The 18676-nt window shown below is 42.1% G+C and overlaps 1 protein-coding gene across 5 annotated transcripts in view; it reads right to left on the bottom strand.

Annotated features, from left to right (window-relative positions):
* Positions 1-18676, bottom strand: part of LOC102946981 (SPHK1 interactor, AKAP domain containing) — a 100686-nt gene that overhangs the window by 62333 nt on the left and 19677 nt on the right. For all 5 annotated transcript variants that reach the window (XM_027817364.3, XM_043522296.1, XM_043522294.1 and 2 more), the window contains exon 2: positions 9130-9232. In XM_027817364.3, coding sequence (XP_027673165.2) covers positions 9130-9232 — 103 coding nt within the window. The remainder of the gene's footprint in view (positions 1-9129; positions 9233-18676) is intronic.

The following is an 18676-nucleotide window of genomic DNA, read 5'->3' as shown; positions in this document are numbered from 1 at the left end:
AAAATACCTATACCTGAAGTATAAGGAACCTTAAATCCATAGAGAAACTTTCCTTGTGCTCTCTAAGGCCACTTTTTCTGGGATAGAGTCACAGAAAGCAGATATCCTTCCCTAATATCAAAAAGTGGTCGGTCTGCTTTTCCAAAATACAGATTTCTTCAGAAAAGCAAAGAAAATAAATTGGATAAAAGAATAATGGCCACAAGCAGCAGAATATGGGTGAGATTAGGAAAATACAAGGGAAGAAAATTGATTGGCATGACAAGACAATAGATAAGAGGGTAAAAAAAGTTTAACTACATTTATGGGCAATTATGAATGGTCCAGTAATTAACTAGGAACACAGGAACGGCCATAATGGGTCAGATCTAAGGTTCATTTAGTCCACTACCCTGTCTCTGACAGTGGCCAACACCAGATTATTCAGAGGAAGATGTGAAATAATTTTCTCCCACATTAGGTCTCATCCTGATTTCTAAGAGAGATTGGCTTAAAGCCTCAAGCACAAGGCTAAATGTCCTTCCAAAATGTGATATAATTAATTATGACAACTTTGGATAGTCTTTAGCCATATAAATGTCCAATCCTTTTTCTGAATCTTAAATTCTTGGCCTCAACAATTCCTGTGGCAATAAGCACCACAGTTCAATTACAAGATATAACTAGAAATAGAATGAGGATGGTGGGACTAAGTGATGCAAAGAAAAGGAACATGTTAATCTGCCTAGAGCCCAGAACTACTATTCAACGGCAGAAGTGAGAATTCACTACATCGAAATATTTACTGAGAAAAGCAAATTGTGCAAACCACAAAATGAGCCCAGATCATCTTTCTAGGGGACAACCCATTAGAAGTGGCTAAGGGGAAAACTGTTCAAGGATCCCTTCACAGAACCAAGCTGCTACTGGCTAGGTCCCAATGAAGCTGCAGAGGGAAGTTAGAAGACTACTTATTATTACCCTACGGGGACTGGGGCCGTAACCTTTACTACCATAAGCCAGCAATCATAACACTGAGCTAGGCAGCCGGATAATATAGCTCCTACCTATATTAGCTCCCACCTAAATCCTCACACAGAAACCATAGTGCCATGAAGGTCATAGTGCCTTCTGCAAGGCCTCTTGTTTACAGACATCTATGGGAGGGGCATTCATGTCAGGCCGGATAGAGTGGAATGGTACCTTAGAAGTACTGGTCCTTCTCTCTACCATGCAGAAAGGGGGAATATCTAGTTTGTGGAGGGGGTCTTCCATATGCTAATCTCTAGAAGACTATCCAGACCCTGGAATACAGATCTATGCCAAATACCTTCAAACAAGTGTGTTTAGCGATCACAAATACACCAATGTGACCAAAGACTTTGTACGGAGAATGGCAAAGCCTTGAATTTTAAAACAATCCCTTCCTTGGGGAATGCTGCCTACTCTTGTTTATCAGTTCATTGACTCTGCACTTGATAAATGCCATACCTTCTGCCTCAGTGAAAACAGAGTCCTGCTACCATAATTAACTCAGACTAGATGCATAAACTAAAACATCATGCACACCACAGAAGCACATCTCCTCTTGCCTTTAGAAGTGTTAGTCATTTTTTGATATATTTGTGCTGAAATCTTGAAATAAAGAGATCTTATTGCTGTTGAAAGAATGTTTCTTCCCCCTGGAACCTCTTTATTTTAAAACGGTCACCACTCTAGATCTTAGACTGTTGCCAATACAGAGTAACCCAAGGGAACGCTATGATCCTGCTCAAAGCTAGACGTAGCTGGGAAAAGGACACCATCTTTATCTATAAATTACTCAGTAAAATCCAAGGCAAAGTCAATCATATTCACCTTTGCAGAGTCATCAGAAATTACAGCAATTAATGAGTATGTGTACACTGCAATTAAACACTCGTGGCTGGCCCATGTCAGCTGGAGCTCCAGATGAGCCCAACTGTCTACACTGCAAATTTACAGCCCCACAGCCTGAGCCCTACAAGCCCAATTCAGCTGACATGGGCCAGCCACAAGTGTTTAATTGCAGTGTACACATTCCTGACTTTCTATTCCTATTTTCTAAATCTTTCTTCAAGATACATTATTTTTAATTTTTTTGTATCTTATGTAATAGGTTGTAGAATTCTTCCGTTTCCACAACTTCTTGTCCGCAAGAACTAAAGCTCTAACTCCTGTCAGAGATATTCTCCTGTGCATCTGAAATTGCCTCTTTGAGCTTAAACAGCCCTGCAAGAGGTAAACTGACATACTTTCTTTTTGAATTTCCCTTAAAATCATGGCTAATGCTATTTCAGATTTGATCACTTTGGATCTTTCTTCCCCATAACTCAGCCCCTCTTTCAGAACCTAGGGGACAGTGTGTGGAACTCGGAATTAGAAGGCCTGACCCTGCCCTGCCACAGACTTGCTAAGTGATCTTGGGCAAGTTATTTCAACTTTCCATAATTCAGTAGCGCTATCTGTATATACGTAAGCAATCTGTAATCTATGGATGAAAAGCCCTGGATAAGAGCTATTCTTATTCTTTAACAACAGCCAGTGCACCCCTGACTTGCCTTCTAACAAGGTTCTAATTAGGGCTTCAGGATATACTCCTCCTCTTCCCCCACTTGTCCCCACCCCAAATTCCCCAGGGGTAGCTTCCCACCTTTAGTGACAAAATAGTTGTGGATTGTAGCAACATTTATGAATTTAGTAACCCAAAAAAGTGAGCTAGGGACCTAAAGCTCCACTCATACCCAACCCTCTGCTAGTGAATGAGCACATGATTCTTCCATCCCCTTTTAGGGAACCCTGTTTTAAGTGAAAGTGTATGATGATCATAGGTAATGCTCCTGAATGAATGCTTGAAAAGGTCACATGCGTTAGGCCTGAGGGCATGGACAGGATGGCTCAGGATGAGTGGATAGTTCAGGTGTCTAATGAACTTGTCTATTCAAGGAGTCTATTCACGTATATTCAACTTGTTTGTTTTTATAATTCTTTTCATGACAGAATTTGAGGATGAGGCTGTGTAATGCGTGTCCCTCCACACAAGGCAGAGCAGGTTATTAGGACAATTAACATGATAGGCTGCATCTGTGGGAGAGCCAAACGAAGCCCAGCTGGGCAGGGGCAGGCTGAGTTTGTATAAAGCCAGCAAGCTGAGCCTAGAAGAGGGCTATAAGGACAGTAATCTGTAGTTGCTTTTTGTGGGAAGGGACTTGTACTTGGTTACAGAGCCTGGTAAGAAACCAAAGAAAAGAGTAGTCTACAGCTACTCCCTGGGAGGAGAGTGTTTTGGCTTGTAAACCCAGAGAGATGCAGGAAGGAGTTTAGGAAAATAGCTGGAACCCAGAATAGCGGCATAGGACCTGGCCTGGGAGTAGAAGACTGGAACAGCATAAAGACAGTTGACCCAGTGGGATTTTGATACCCCAGAAGGAGAAAACTATAGTGACCTGGCTGGAGGGAACTTCATGACTACTGGAGAGTGAGGAGGGAGGTATCTGACCTGAATGGAGAGTCCCTAGAAATAACCACAAGGAGGCACCCAATGGTGAGTGAACTCTATGACCAAGCAGAAAGCCGACACCATCACATGAGAGGCTGGTTTGGAAGCAAGCTCAGGACTCTACCTCCTCAGGCTGGCTATGAGCAAATTGCATCAGTGGGATGATCTCACTTAGCCAGATTCTGCTCTCTGATATGCATAGTTCCCACTGGAGTTGTATGCATGTATCTGAGGGCAGAATTTAGCCCAGGCTTTGGAAGTGCAGAGAAGGGTACAACATGCAGGTGCCCACTTCTAGAACTAGTCTCAAAGATTAACGCTCCTTCCTGTTGTAGAAGGAGGCCTGAGATCACTGCTATTAGTGAGGCAGTTTGGATTGCATGAGGGAGAGAGGCTGACCAGAATAAAATTTTGGGTGAAATACTGATAAACAGCTCGAGGTTGCTTCTCACTTGTTGCGGATCATGATGCTAGCTGGCCTCCCTTACAAATGACATTTTCAGCATAAATGCTTCTCATCTAAGACAAAAGCAAGGAGGAAAGAGTCAGATGATTTGCTGTTCCCTTTGGTTTCAATGGTTTGCTCTTGTTTTGTTGTATAATGCTTAATGCAATGCCTCCAATTCACAGATGCAGCCAAACTGTTTGGTACTGCACCTGGGGAAGGGGACAAAGGTGGCTTTAAGCTACCTTTTTGCTTCCTGGATTCCTGAGTCATCTGATGACCAGTTCAACCCCCAGTGCAGTTGAGAGCAGCCTCATGGCTGTTCTATGCTATTCTTGACATTAGTGGTCTCAAAGGCCTGCTCTGGCAGCTGAGTACAGCTAAGGTGCAGCAGCATTCTAGCCACACTCCCAACATAGCTACTATGGCTTGGATCCCGCCAGCATACAGCCCATGTGTTGTCACCCTGAAGCAGTACAAAGGTCTGTCTATTTTACGTGTAATCCATGCCCGCTTGCTGTAGTGCTCTGCTCCCCTTTAATGGCAGCTAGGCCAGCTAGAGATTGTTGAGCCTGATACAGCCTGGCTAAGAGATGTCTTTTACCTCAGGTGATAGAGGCTTATACATTAAGCTCCAGAAGTCCCAGGTTTGATCCCAGCAGATGATGACTGAGTTCTGTCATCACTGCAATGCATGACCTCCGTGTTGTGATTTTGTCATTTAATGAATAGGTAGGTGTGTGTGTGGTGGTGATTGTTAATCGTTTCTCCATAAGAAATAACCATGTGGTCTGAAGTACCACTAGCTCAGTTAACCCTGTTTCTCCACTCCAAATCCATGCCTGGATTCCCCCTGCCCTACATGGAAGGGAGCTCTGCCATTTTTATGGCATCCCTCGGTCAGTCCAGATATTCTAGAAGCTTTTCCAGAGTCAATGCTGAGGAAAGGGGTGGAAACTGGTCAGGCCAGGGGAAGGAGTGGGCCCATCATCCCCTCTGAAACCTGTGGAAATTAGTAGCAAAGAGAGTTAATGTGGCGGCATAGGGAGGCTTCCATGCAGATGCCCTGGGCCTCCCATGGATCTGAGTGGTGTGGGGGTAGGAGAAGATGCCAGTCTGTGGGGGGAGCACGGAAGTTGCTAAAGACTCTTCCCTGGGGTAGGGGCAAACTCTATGCCACGTATGAACAATACGAGGGAATCTCTGCAACAGAATCCTGGCGGATATTATCTTCTCGCTCAGAACTCCCCTCCTATTATTTTTTCTATGGAAAGGGATAATCTGGACCATTGTGCGGTATCTAAGGATAATGTTGACTAAAGGTAACTACTATATAGCTACATATGCTGTAATGTAGAGACAGAAAATGCATGAACAGCTGGACTTCTTGATAACTAGAAGTTAAAGGTGGTCACATGATATCTGAAAGGCCACTTTCCCTTCATTTGCAAGGAATATTTCAGGTTTGTCCTAGGATGTCAATGTCCCAAGATAATTATCTCTATGCTGATAATATACGGTCAAAATACTCTTACATTTCCTAGAATCTTATTTAATTTTTGAGATATAATCTTCTCCCTGCAAACATGTGGCTGTGAGGATAAGGAATCTCAGCCACACATGTATAAATTTGCAGGATCAAGTTCTACATGGCACTAGTTAGTTTCTCAAATGTAATTTGGACACACCTGCTTCTTAGACTAGTAGCTCCAGCAGTGTATTTGAATGTTTGTGAAGAAGCACCAAGTCATTATCCATTGCAAAGTACATTTAGTTGCAATATAGCAAACGCACACCTGTAATGAGTAATGTGAACGTGTACAATGTTACCAGTCATTCAGTACATTCTATACCAGGGGTGGGCAAACTACGGCCTTGAGCCGTTTTAAGCTGGCCTGCAAGCCGCATGACGTGGCTCGGCCCTGCCCCGGACCTAAGGCTGGGGCGCTAGGTTGGGGGCAGCACCAGTGGCTCAGCGGCACTCCAGCCGGGGAGCTGGGTCAGGGGCTGGACCATGCAGCTTGGCCCCGCTCTGGCACTCCAGCTGGGGCACAGGGTCAGGGCCACACCACGCTTGAGGTAAGCGCCACTTGGAGCACCCCGAGCCTCTTTCCCAGCCCTGATTCCCCCTCCCGCTCTCCAAATCCCTTTATCCCAGCCCAGAGCACTCTCCTGCATCCCAAATCTCTCATCCCCAGCCCCAACCCAGAGCCTGCACCAGCCCTAATCCCCCTCCCACCCTCCGAACCCTTTGATGCCAGCTCAGAGCACCCTCCTACACCCCAAACTCCTCATCCCAGCCCGCACACCAACCCTAATTTTGTGAGCATTCATGGCCCACAATACAATTTCTATTCCCTGATGTGGCCCTCGGGCCAAAAAGTTTGCCCACCCCTGTTCTATACTGTCCATTTCAAAATAGGTTCTCCCTTCTCTAAAATCTTGTAGACTTCTTCATACTCAGAATGATTACGTATTGAACCAAATTTTGCTCAAGTTCCTCTGACGTACATCCATAATATTTTGCTGAGGTCCATGAAGTTACTTCAGGCTTACAATTGTGTAACTGTAAAAAGAAAAGGACTTGTGGCACCTTAGAGACTAACAAATTTATTTGAGCATAAGCTTCCGTGAGCTACAGCTCACTTCATCGAATGCATCCGATATATATTGGGTACTCAGTGGAAATCATACTTTAAATAATTCACGATGAATCTGCATCATGCATTAAATGTGAAATCAGCAGTAATTCATGGTTCTGAAAAAAGTTTTTCCACTTGCATCTAGACTTAACTGTCAGCATTACTCAGTGTGTGGTGAATCAATGAACTAAATCACCCTCTAGCACAATGTGGAGTGGAAAAGTCACTCCTTCCCAGAGGAAAAAAAACTTCACACAAGTTCAGTGTAACAGCTTCCTGCTCTGAGACATTAATATATAGTAAATGTATCTACAATACATACAACACTGAGGCTCTGCTCTACAAACAAGACATCTGCATGTTTATGACTGATCATGTTAATTGTTTCGGTTAATTACCACTTTTCAAAAAGATATGAAAGAGATACATGCAGAATAAGATGAGATATCAAGGGGCATATCTCTTGCATTCATTCATTCAGATTGGTCTGTGAAGTAACAGGCAGCATGAGAGAGGCTGCCTGACAGTAGCTGTCCATGATAAAAATAGCTCTTCAAACTGGCAAGTGAATCAGCTGGAATGCTTAAATCATTCCCTGCCAATGGGAGACCAAGGTGGCTCCAATCCAACAGCAATTATAAATCTTAATTAAACTTATTTTTCAAGGATGTAATATAAAAGAAGGTGGTGGACTGACCTGATCTTTCTGTATGGTTTTGTGTGGCTAAAAGCAATGTTAAAGCATCCTGTAACAATTCCTCAAATGTGCCCAAAATGTTTTGCTGTTGGCAAAAGGCAGAAGTGAATTGCTCAATTTTGATTGTACAGATGTATTAGAAGTTGTCATACTTTACTATTAAAATCTTAACTGTAAGGGTTCAGACAGCTGGAACAGCTCTGAGTTACTGGTGTGGTGTCCTCCTTTAAAACTTCTTAACATTAACCTGGTGTTTGTGAAGGTGCAAGGTTGACCCACCCCGAAGGTGAAGCCTTCTGTATTAGGTACAATTGGTTACATGATCTTCCCCTCGCGAATCTGCCAGTGTGCCACAAGCTGATGTGAAGCAAAGAGTAAATAGAGAATCATGAGGAACCAATGTCACGGAACATTTTACCCTTAATATTTTCATTATAATGAGGAGAAACACAGGGAGTGCCCGTCAGGTTCCAGTTACTTGTCCTTTTTCATTTGTTGGCTTTCTTTTCTTAAAAGCAAATAAGCACACTCCTGAATAAACAAAACACTTCAGTTCACTATTAAGTGTGTCTTTTAGCTACTGCCTCCAGCTGAAGTGAGCTAGAACTGCCCTAGAACAAAAGCATTGGCTGGGGGTAGGGCTAGTTGAGCTCTTTGACCAAAACAGAATTTGACGAATGAAATTTTTTTCAGTAAATTTCAGTCGTTTTTTTAAAAAAACATGTTATGAAAAACTGACCTTTTTGAGGTGGGGGTTCATTTAAAAAAAAAAAGTAATCTGAGAATTTTGCTAAATTTCCCATGGAAAAATAACTTTTTTTTGGACTGGCTCTAATATTGTGCCTCTGCTTAGCACAATTTTTCTTAAAGCTCCCCAGAGCACTCCTGTATGTTACAAAATGGGAGCAGAGCTGTGACCCTTCCTCTCCCACACCTCTTCAAAGGCTCTGCTAGTTCTCCCCCTTTTCTGCTCCTACACAGAAACAGCCACAACCTGGCCCTGTAGTACACGGAATGTATGCTACTAAGGTTAGAAATTCTTTAGTGGTATATTCTACGTCACAGTGAAAAAAGAAAAGGAGTACTTGTGGCACCTTAGAGACTAACCAATTTATTTGAGCATAAGCTTTCGTGAGCTACAGCTCACTTCTGTAGCTCACGAAAGCTTATGCTCAAATAAATTGGTTAGTCTCTAAGGTGCCACAAGTACTCCTTTTCTTTTTGCAAATACAGACTAACACGGCTGTTACTCTGAAACCAGTGAAAAAAGTGTATATATAAACGTTTGTCCTGCTCCTAATACCGTGTGTGTATATACACATACTGCTTCTAGTCAAAACTTACCCTTAACTTATCTAATTAAACATAAACCTTAGTCTAAGCTTTTCTCTGACCTTAGCTGTTCCTAGGGTTGTCTCCCTTGACCCATTTGCCTCAAAATAACGCTCACTTTTATGATTTTGGACTAAAAATCCAATTAAGTCAGACACCAGAATAGGCAGAAGAGCTCTGGACCTCTATGCAAGGTGCTAGAACCTGACAACTTATTATAACACAATCGTGAGACTGTTCATACACTGTCTACTGCTTTGGTAAGAAGGAAAAAGTGGGAAAACTGCCTATGAAAGTGATCACTGCTACACTTAACATGTGTTGTGTCAAATCATTGGCAAACATAGGCTAATCAAATAAAACTGAAAAATACCCAGATCATTCAGCTTTTAATACTGTTTCCATATCATTGACTTTGTTTTGTGTATGTATTGATTTTTATAATCCCCATTAAGGCATGAGTTAAAGCAGAGCTAGAGCTGCCTTGGAAAAAAAAATAAGCTTAGAGAGAAGTTACCTTCTTACATGCTGTGACAGAGCTCCCCAAACTGCTTTCTGAACTGTCTGTGCCGCTGACTTGGTGCTCTGAGACTTCATACATCAGTGGGGATTCAAAGTTGCTGAAGAAAGAGAACAACAAAAATCCTTCCAATGACTCATCTACATAAATACATGAAATGATGCCAAAAATACAGCTCAATTTAAAGAAATGCATCTTAACTCAAATTGCACCAGCCTCTCTCCACTTTCCCTGACTGATGTTACCATTCTGTTGACTACCCCAATTTCCCCATTTTTGGAGGACTATCCTATAATGAATACAAAATAGCAGACTGCTGCCTTTTAAAGACTAGAATATAGCACTTAGCTGGACTTAGTTATGTCTGCCTGTCTTTTAATAATATACTAAAATGTGGTGCTAGCTTCTTTTCTTAAGCAAGCAGTCTTGAGCAGTAAATGCCATCCTCACTACGTTGATTGAGCTTGGTAGACACTAGTATAAAAGAAAATTCATACTGTACTTCATCCTCACTATTGCCTGCCTGGGATCTGGGAAGTGAGTTGAACAGTCATTAAAGCACAAAGAAAACAGTGGGAGTGACTGAACTCAAAAGCCCAGGCAGTGTAGCTTTATAATTGCAGACTAAGAAATGAGAATTGCGCACACACCCTATATTGCATGTTGTGTGCGTGCTGCTGAATTGTATTTATCCTTCACATCTGCATCTTCCTCTCATGAAGTCATGCAAATCAGACTTCCAGTCACAGTATTTATACGTGCAGCTGATACCGATCCTAAAGCATTGCTTTTGGATTAGCGTAATTATTTCTTACGTAGAAGAAAGACTGCTAACTAAATAATTAATAATCAAATTATAGCAAGGTAAATTCAGCTAAATAAGCCTGCATCTCTCTTTATGCATGATTTCAGAGTTCCTAAAGATCATACAGCCCTAAAGGCCCATTCCTGCACACATTACTCACCATAGTAAACATTACACCGTGTATTAAGTGTCCCATTACACCTGGTTTTAAGTGTTTGTTTGCAGAACTAGGCCCTAAATTATCATTACTTCAGTATTAACTAGATGAAGTTTATAAGTGTCATGTGTTTTCAGGTTATTGCCTAGTGAATTCAGCACAGTTCTCAGTACCCTTTCAGAGCTGTGCGTCCAATTTCCTGACAGGCAAGCTGAAAGCGTATCCCATATTAAAATATAGAAAATCTTCAAAACAGAGAACTTGATCCTCCATTCCTTACACATCCAAAACTCTGAACTAAGTCAAGGTACAGTCAAATCGTGTGCCACAAATATAGGATTTGCCCTATCTCATAGGTTAAAGAGTTCATGTTTTCTCAGAATATTTACATGTTTTACTTGATATTAGGACCAGATGCTGCTGCTATTCAGTGAGAGTAAGAACAGGGAACCTATTCTGCAAACAGGGACTTGCAGTTAGTAGGACTATTTGTTGAGTGAGGTCTGGGCCCACCCAGTTAGTGTAAGGGTATCAGAAGCTGATCCATAATTAGTTAAAAAAAAATTGTCTAAATACAGTGAATTTAAAATAGCTAATTAAGAAAATTTAAGGCTAAAGTAACTTTTAATAAATGTATTTATTGCATAGAAGTACAGTGCATTAATACAGATGCAGTAAACACACAAATATCCTTAAATAGTTGGGTTCACCTGACATGCATGATCACTACACCTGTGATGTGAACACTGACTACTTAAGCATAGTGGTGTATAGGGTTAAGCCCACCCCGCATCACATGGCATGACCCTTTAAGATTGTGGGAGGCTTTGATATACACAAACACGTAAGAGGTACTTTTGGAGAGGAAGTGGTCCTGGGAATAAGTAGTGTTTGGGAGAAAGTCGGTTACTATTTCTTTAAGGGACTGGACCAGGAGCCTTGCATAGTAGACAGGACAAGACTTCCCCCTCACCCGAGCAGTCGTGGATGAGCTGGGAGAAGGGAACGAGTGGGTATGCTGCCTCCTCCCACATAGCAGGGCAGCCACCTGCAGGAGAAGGCTGTCTGCTGAACCCGCTGAGGACTAACTGGGGAGAAGGGACTACCTGAAAGAGAAGCTGGCTGAGGCCTTACAGCTGGCATAAGTTACAGTCCTTGCTCCAAGGAGGAGTGCTGGGGACTCCCAGCTGGTGGAGGGAACAGAGTGACTGTTTAACGTAAATCCCAGCTCCAGGGAGGGGGCTGAGTGGCATCCTGAACAGGGACAAGGAAGTTGACCAGGACTCTTTTATATGGACTCAGTGGATGTGAACTAGGGCGACTAATGAAGCGAGTTTCACTTTGTAGCAAGACTTAATAAATGAGACCTCATGAAGTGGATGCACGTTTTGAACCAGTGTAGTCTGGGAAATTGAGAAGAACATGAGGAAGTGCTGAGCACAATGCTCCTGCTGGGGTGTGCTGGAATGCCCCTTTCCCTCGTGACACCACCATTTAATGTTCTCAATCTTCAGCCTTTTCTTTACCTGTCTAATCTATGCAAAGGATCAACAGCCTTAAACACTTGAACATCTGTGGTCAATTTCCTTGCAATTCAGCAAGGAAAAATTGCATTATTATAGGGGATGTCTATGTAACTCAAGACAAAGTATGGGATGGATTCTGATCGTCCACTGGTGGAAAACTGGAGTATACCCATGAAAGTCAGTGGAGTCTCTCTGGTTTCTCAGTGTTAGTTAAATCAGTGAGATTCTGATCTCTATCTCAGCCTCCCCCACCCCAAAATAAAAATTAAAGCCACACTTGTACCAGCTATAGCGTTCATTTTGACTTTCCATTTTACATCTCATGTCATATTGATGGCAAACATAATGCATGTGGATATGACTTTCACCACTTCTTCAAATGGATAGAAAATGTGCATTTTATGCCATTTTAATTTCTCTAGTCTTAATTTTAACTGTGTAACCTTTTTCTTTAGTTCTGTAAAGAATTTTGGGGTGAAGTTTGGATGAAAGACTTTACTAAACCAGGTTTTCTCTGCATGTATATATGGGCATATTTGTGCATCTAAATTGGTTTCTACTCTTAAACTGAGGATTAAGATCAGGATTTATCTAGTCTGTTTGCAGCTGTATTGCCCCTTATTATAGGCTATGTGCATTTTCACAATTTAGAACTAAGGTTCAAGTCAAAGTCTGAATTTCAGGTATGAGTGCAAGAGCATCTATAGGCTCACCTTTTTAACTGAGGAGATAACTGTGGGGCTTATGTACAGTTTAACACTAGAGGAAGCTGATGCACTGATAATATCATCATCTGTTATAGTATGTTCTACATGTAATCAGACACATTGTGGTGGGTTCACGTGAGGAGTCTAAAAATCAACAAACAATAAACGTGACCACAAACCAAAGAACTTATTGGACTTGATGTTCTACTTCTCCATTTGTAAAATGTATATGTGGAAAACTAGTCCTGGAGTTATATTTATGGCACACTAACAAATCTGTTCCCTTTGAATATATGATCAGGTCATAGTCCGATATAGTACACAACACCAGTCTTTTCAACCACATAAGGCAAAAGTTCTCCAACATTTTCCAGAAGAAAACAGGGTTAAAGTGAAAGGGAAAATATCTTCATGTACAAATATGGAAAGGCTTGCTGGAGATGTGTTGAGTGAAATAGAATGCCACTGTGTGTTATGAATTATATCAGACAGAACAGGCTACACCACAGACTGAAGTTCAATGACTTGGAGCACTTGTCACTGAGGTCACTGGAGACTGATAAGAGCTAAATTCTAGTGTCAGACACTCAGAAGTTTATAGCAAGTGAATCTTGTAAGACTGGCTAGTTTGTGCACATGGGACAGCATAGCAGTGATTTTAGAAGACATCTGACAGTATACTTGGGAGTATTTGAGAATGAACATGAAGCTGTAAGTGTTGAAGTGTCTATGTTCTTCGTCTCCAGAGGTCTTGGAGCAGAACACTTTAAAATCGAGCTGCATGCCATACCAACATAGGAGTAAGTGTTAGGCATAAGTAAGTAGGGCCCTACCTAATTAACAGTCCATTTTGGTCAATTACAATTTAAAAAATCTTATGACCCTGAAAATTTCATAATTTCAGCTATTTAAATATGAAATTTCATGATGATGTAACTAGGGGTCCTGACCCAAAAGGCAGTTGTGGGGGGAGGGGTTGCAAGACTATTGTAGTGGGGGTCCTGGTATTGCTACCCTTACTTCTGTGCTACTGTTGGCAGTGGTGCTGCCTTCAGAGCTGGGTGCCTGGAGAGCCTAGCTCTGAAGGCAGAACCACTGCCAGCAGCAGCGCAGAAGTGAGGATGGCCTGGTATGGTATTGCCACCCTTACTTCTGCGCTGCTGACTGCAGAGCTGGGTCCTCTGTGGCCCAGCAGCCGCCACTCTCTGGCCGCCCAGGTCTAAAGACAGCACAAAAGTAAGGGTGGCAATACCACGATCCCCTTACAGTAACTTTGCTACCCTCCTCCCCACTGTGATCTTTTTGTGTCGGGACTCCCAGTTTGAAAAATGCTGGTGAAATCTGTATAGTGCAGGGTAAAAGTACACAAAAGACCAGATTTCACAGTCCATCACACATTTTTCATGGTCCTGAATTTGGTATGGCCCTAGGTATAAGTAACTGTACTGAATCACTCATCTGGATTGGTCAGTTGCTGGATTGGTCAGATTGGTTGACTTATTTAAAGGGTGATCAAACACGGCAGCTACAACAAAGAAGGTTTAGCAAAAACTTCAGGATTCTAATGCCTAGTTTTCAGTAAGCTTGTGGATGTGCCTGTGTATAAGGAAGACAATGACTAACTTTGTCCATGCGCTACTGGATACACAGGGCACATCCCCATATTGGCTATAGTATGTGGGTCCCCATTTAGCCATTGTGTACACCTTCAGTGCAGTCTGCACGTGAAGCAGGTACACATTAGCACATGCACATGTGCGGGCTCATTTCCAGTAAGCTGCTTCAAGTAGGTCATCCCATGTCAAAGAAGATCTAGAGCCTAAAAGAGTAACGAAATCAAAGTAAAATTCCCAGGAGGTCAGATTTTGCTGAAACTCAGCCTCTGTTTCCTGAGGTTCACAAATCTTTCTTTCAATATGGGGTCAGATTGAGGCTAGCTCACCTCCTCTGTAAGATCTCCTCATCCCTCAAAATTCTGAGCTTTTTTTTTTTTTTTTTTGGTTCTCCTTTTAATCTTACGGGTTCCCTTCTGAGCTTTACATCCCAACACAGGAAGCAGATGGCTGACACCCTCCTCAGGCTCTTCAGCTCTCCCACCTTCATTCTGTGGCAAAGCCAGCTGGACAGTCTTTCCAGGAAAAATCTTCTGGGGCGTGCGTAGCTTGTCTGCCCTTCTCAGCTCTTCAGCAGCGAGATCCAAAAGGGTTCTCCTGCAGCAGCACAGTTGCATTACCCCAGTTGGCCTTTCTGTTCCATTCCCACGCTCATACTGTGCTCATCAATATCAATATATTAGGAAAAACTTTTTCACTAGGAGCGTGGTGAAGCACTGGAATGCGTTACCTAGGGAGGTGGTGGAATCTCCTTCCTTAGAAGTTCTTAAGGTCAGGCTTGACAAAGCCCTGGCTGGGATGATTTAGTTGGGGATTGGTCCTGCTTTGAGCAGGGGGTTGGACTAGATGACCTCCTGAGGTCCCTTTCAACCCTGATATTCTATGATTCACTTGAGAGTTTAATTTAAAGGTGCCATAATTTTCAAGGCCTCAATGACATCCTGTGCAGGATTTAAACCAGGGCCTTTTGCACTCGGTCACAGGATGAGCTGGGTTTTTAAGAGGTTCAAGTCCTAGCTCTGAACTGTGCGTGGTTTCTCTCCTGCACTGGACTCATATACCCAAGAGGAGGTACCTGAGAGCAAGCCTGCTGTGAAATATGAGGCAACCATGTCTCAGCATAAGGGATTAGCTGGTAGGAGCAGTACTGTCCTGGGAAGCTTTCTGGGATCAGTGGAAATATCAAAAGTGGTTCCCTGTTAAGAGGGAGCTGGAGAAGGAACCTAGGAAAGTCTGTGTGAAGAAGAAGCCAGGAAAGGAGTAAGAGTAGCAGGCATTGTAGGCTATAAAGCAGAATGGTTGTGGGTTTAGTGCAGATAGTTGCCCACAATTTAAGGTTTCAATCCTGGGATTTTACACAGAAAGGGGGCATGGGCCATCCTATGGAGCCATCTAGAGAGGTGGTGCAGGAGGGCTGAAGAAAGAATTCTGAGCCCACGAAAGGGCTAAAAGGTTGGGTTTGTTTGGACACTTGCAATATTGTCAATCCCCAAGCATTCAAAAAATCATAGGTTTGGCTTAAGTCATGAGATTCTAAAAACAATTTTGGGATTCATTTTATTTGCCTTCCGCTTTGACACAGTAGGGTACACTTGTCACATTTTCCAAGCTTTTTTTCTCTGCAAGCATGAGGGCTAGACCTTTTTTTTTAATGAAAGCTGAGATTCTCATGGTACTACAAGAATCTAGAAACTGGAGTTTGAGGGGAAAATGCCAATTATCATGAAATTTTGTGATTAAAATCACAAGTTGGCATCAGTGTCTTGTCTCCTCCTTCCAATAGGAAACTCTCTTGCTTTGGCTGGGTGACCATGTTACCAGCAAACTACCATGACACACCCCAGACTGTGCAGCGTTAGAATTCCTCTTCCAGGAATTCTGCTGGCATTGAAGTATGTTCACTGCTTACTGAACTGAAGCTGCAGTGCAACCATAAAATCTAACAGGTATCTTGGGTCCTGTTGTAGAAGAATATGGGGGAGGAGAAGGATGTGTCAACCACTTTCCCACTGAAAGAACCTTCCTTTGATTTTGAGGATCGTGAAACTGCCTTCCCTGCAAGCTACCTTTAAAAATAAAGCTAGGGAACTAACCGGAAGACACTAGAGATGAGAAGAGGCAAGTCATACGCTACTTCTCTCTCTGGAAGACACAAGGAGTCTGTCAGGAGCTGCTTGTCTGCCACAAAACCTTGCCCTATTGACTATGAAAAGACTGTTCTAAATCCCATAATGCTTCCACTGAGAAGGCAAGTCAACTACTCAGAAATTATAGCTACCTCCATGAGAGTACAGGAAGCAATTGCAAGGAATCAAAGTGCTAACAGTAATAAAACACATTCTTTTTTAAATAATGGGCCAAAATGTGAAATGATTGCTTCTATTTTGCTGTACTGAATATGTCAAAAATAGTGACCTTGATGACTCAAGGCTTAATCAAAAAACACATCTGCTCCTAAAAATAATTGTCTTCCTTGCAGATCTGGCAGATGGTGCTACACATCACACAAGTAGAGGTAATTTAAAGAATTCCCCAGGTTATCGCTAAAGAAAATTAATCTTGTGAAACAGTATCAACAAACTTCAATTTTCTACCATCTTGAGCTTCCAAAAACTCACTGATGATCAGTAATTGTTCCTATTTAAGGAACATGTTCAATAAATACTAAGTGCCCATTACAGTTCTTAATAGGATTAGTTCAATAAAAGCCTACTGCTTTTCATCTTTTCATTATGATCCTTAATCTCAACACTTTGAACATACAGAATGCTGATCCATGAAAGAAGATAATCTTTGTTAAAGTAAGTGAATTGAATAAATGCAGTGAAGTTTTTTAGTGCAATTAAATTCCAGCTATGGCATACAATGTTCCTAATGTTCTGTTGATGATGAAACTGAAAACTAGCAAAAATGGATAGTAAAAGAATCTTGAATTAGAATTCCAAGCTGTACCACACTGGAGGGCCAGCAGCCTCAAGGTTCTGAGAAATGCCTATCAAAGTTTAGATAGTGTTTTGCAAGTGCTTTGGAGGTCAGGATTAGAATTCAAAATGATCTTGACAAACTGGAGAAATGGTCTGAAACAGGATGAAATTCAATATGGACAGATGCAAAGTACTATACTTAGGAAGGAATAATCAATTTCACAAATACAAAGTAGGAAATAACTGCATAGGAAGGAGTACTGTAGAAAAGGATCTGGGGGTTATAGTGGATCAGAAACTAGAGTCAACAATATAATACTGTTGCAAAAGAAGTGAACATCATCCAGGGATGTATTAGCAGGAGTGTTGCAAGCAAGACACAAGAAGTAATTCTTCCACTCTATTAAGCACTGATAAGACCTCATGTGGAGTATTGTGTTCACTTCTGGGCACCACACTTCATGAAAAAAACATGGACAAATTGGAGAAAGTCAAGAGGAGAGCAACAAAAATGATGAAAGGTCTAGGAAACATGACCTACAAGGAACTTTTTTTTTTTAAATTGGGTTTGTTTAGTCTGGAGAAGACTTGAAGACCATAAAAGATTGTTATAAAGAGGAGGGTGATAACTGTTCTCCTGTCCTCAGTGGCTAAGGGGAAGTAGTAATTGGTTCAAATTGCAGCAAGGGAGATTTAAGTTGGATATTAGGAAAAACTTTCTAATTGTAAGGATAGTTAAGTACTGGAACAAATTACCTAGGGAGGCTGTGGAATCTGTCATTGGGGGTTTGAAGAACAGGTTAGACAAACACCTGTCCGATGTGGTCAAGATAATATTTAGCTCTGCCTTAGTGCAGGGGACTGGACTAGATGATGTATCGAGGTCCCTCCCAATCGTATATTTCTGATTTCTACACTTAATCCAAAATTGATCAAAACATTAGAAGCTTTTTGTCCACTGTTTTACTCATTATCCCACCTCTCCTCCTAACCCAAACTTCCCCTGAACGCTGCCTCCTGATCAGCTCTCTGGCTGACTTCATTTCTCACTCTCATACTCGGACACCCACCAACCAACCACACACAATCCCCTGCCCTCAACCCCAATGACTCCCATTACCCTTTTATGCTTCCTTATGCCTGTCTCTTTCCTTCCTGATGCCAACATTTGCTGCATATGTTCTGTGGTTTCAACTTTTTTTTCTAGTCCATGTTGGGTAAGTCTTCAAAATCTCACCGCTCTTCCTTCACAAGGCAGGAGGAACCTCAGCTTGTATGGTCTTCCTCTGAGTCTAGGGTAGAGATGGAGACCACCAGCAATTGAGAAGAGACTTCCAGACCTGATTAAACCCTTTCTTGAATTTGGCAGAGTAGTCAGAGAGAGAGGCATTATTAGAAGTCAGAGTGGTATTTCCCTAAATCCAAGCAACAGTTGAGCATAATTTAGTGTTTGACCTAGTTGTCCCCACCCCCTCCCCCCCCCCCCCCATGCCCCTAATCAATGTGTGCCTATTGCTACCTGGAACTTTGTCACTTTGAAAGTAATTTAAAACTTTAAATATCCCAATACAAACAGATTCAAGTTTATTTAACTTAAATCCATTACTAAATCTGTTAGTGTTAACATAAGCCCTGGCTCAATTTGTCCCTCTGACTTCATTCTGGGGCTCCAGATGTCAAAGGATCATGATCTTACTTTCACTTTGCACCCAGAAGGATCCCAAAGCACTTTACAGACAGGGATCACTTCATCCACCATCTTCGAGGGTGCAATATAGTAGCTGTTCAGTAGTATATAGCAACTCTAGCCAA

Source organism: Chelonia mydas, chromosome 9 (assembly GCF_015237465.2).
Source record: "Chelonia mydas isolate rCheMyd1 chromosome 9, rCheMyd1.pri.v2, whole genome shotgun sequence".
Taxonomy (NCBI): domain Eukaryota; kingdom Metazoa; phylum Chordata; order Testudines; family Cheloniidae; genus Chelonia; species Chelonia mydas.
Note: the sequence above shows the minus strand (reverse complement) of the source record. Positions and strands in the feature narration are given on the sequence as shown.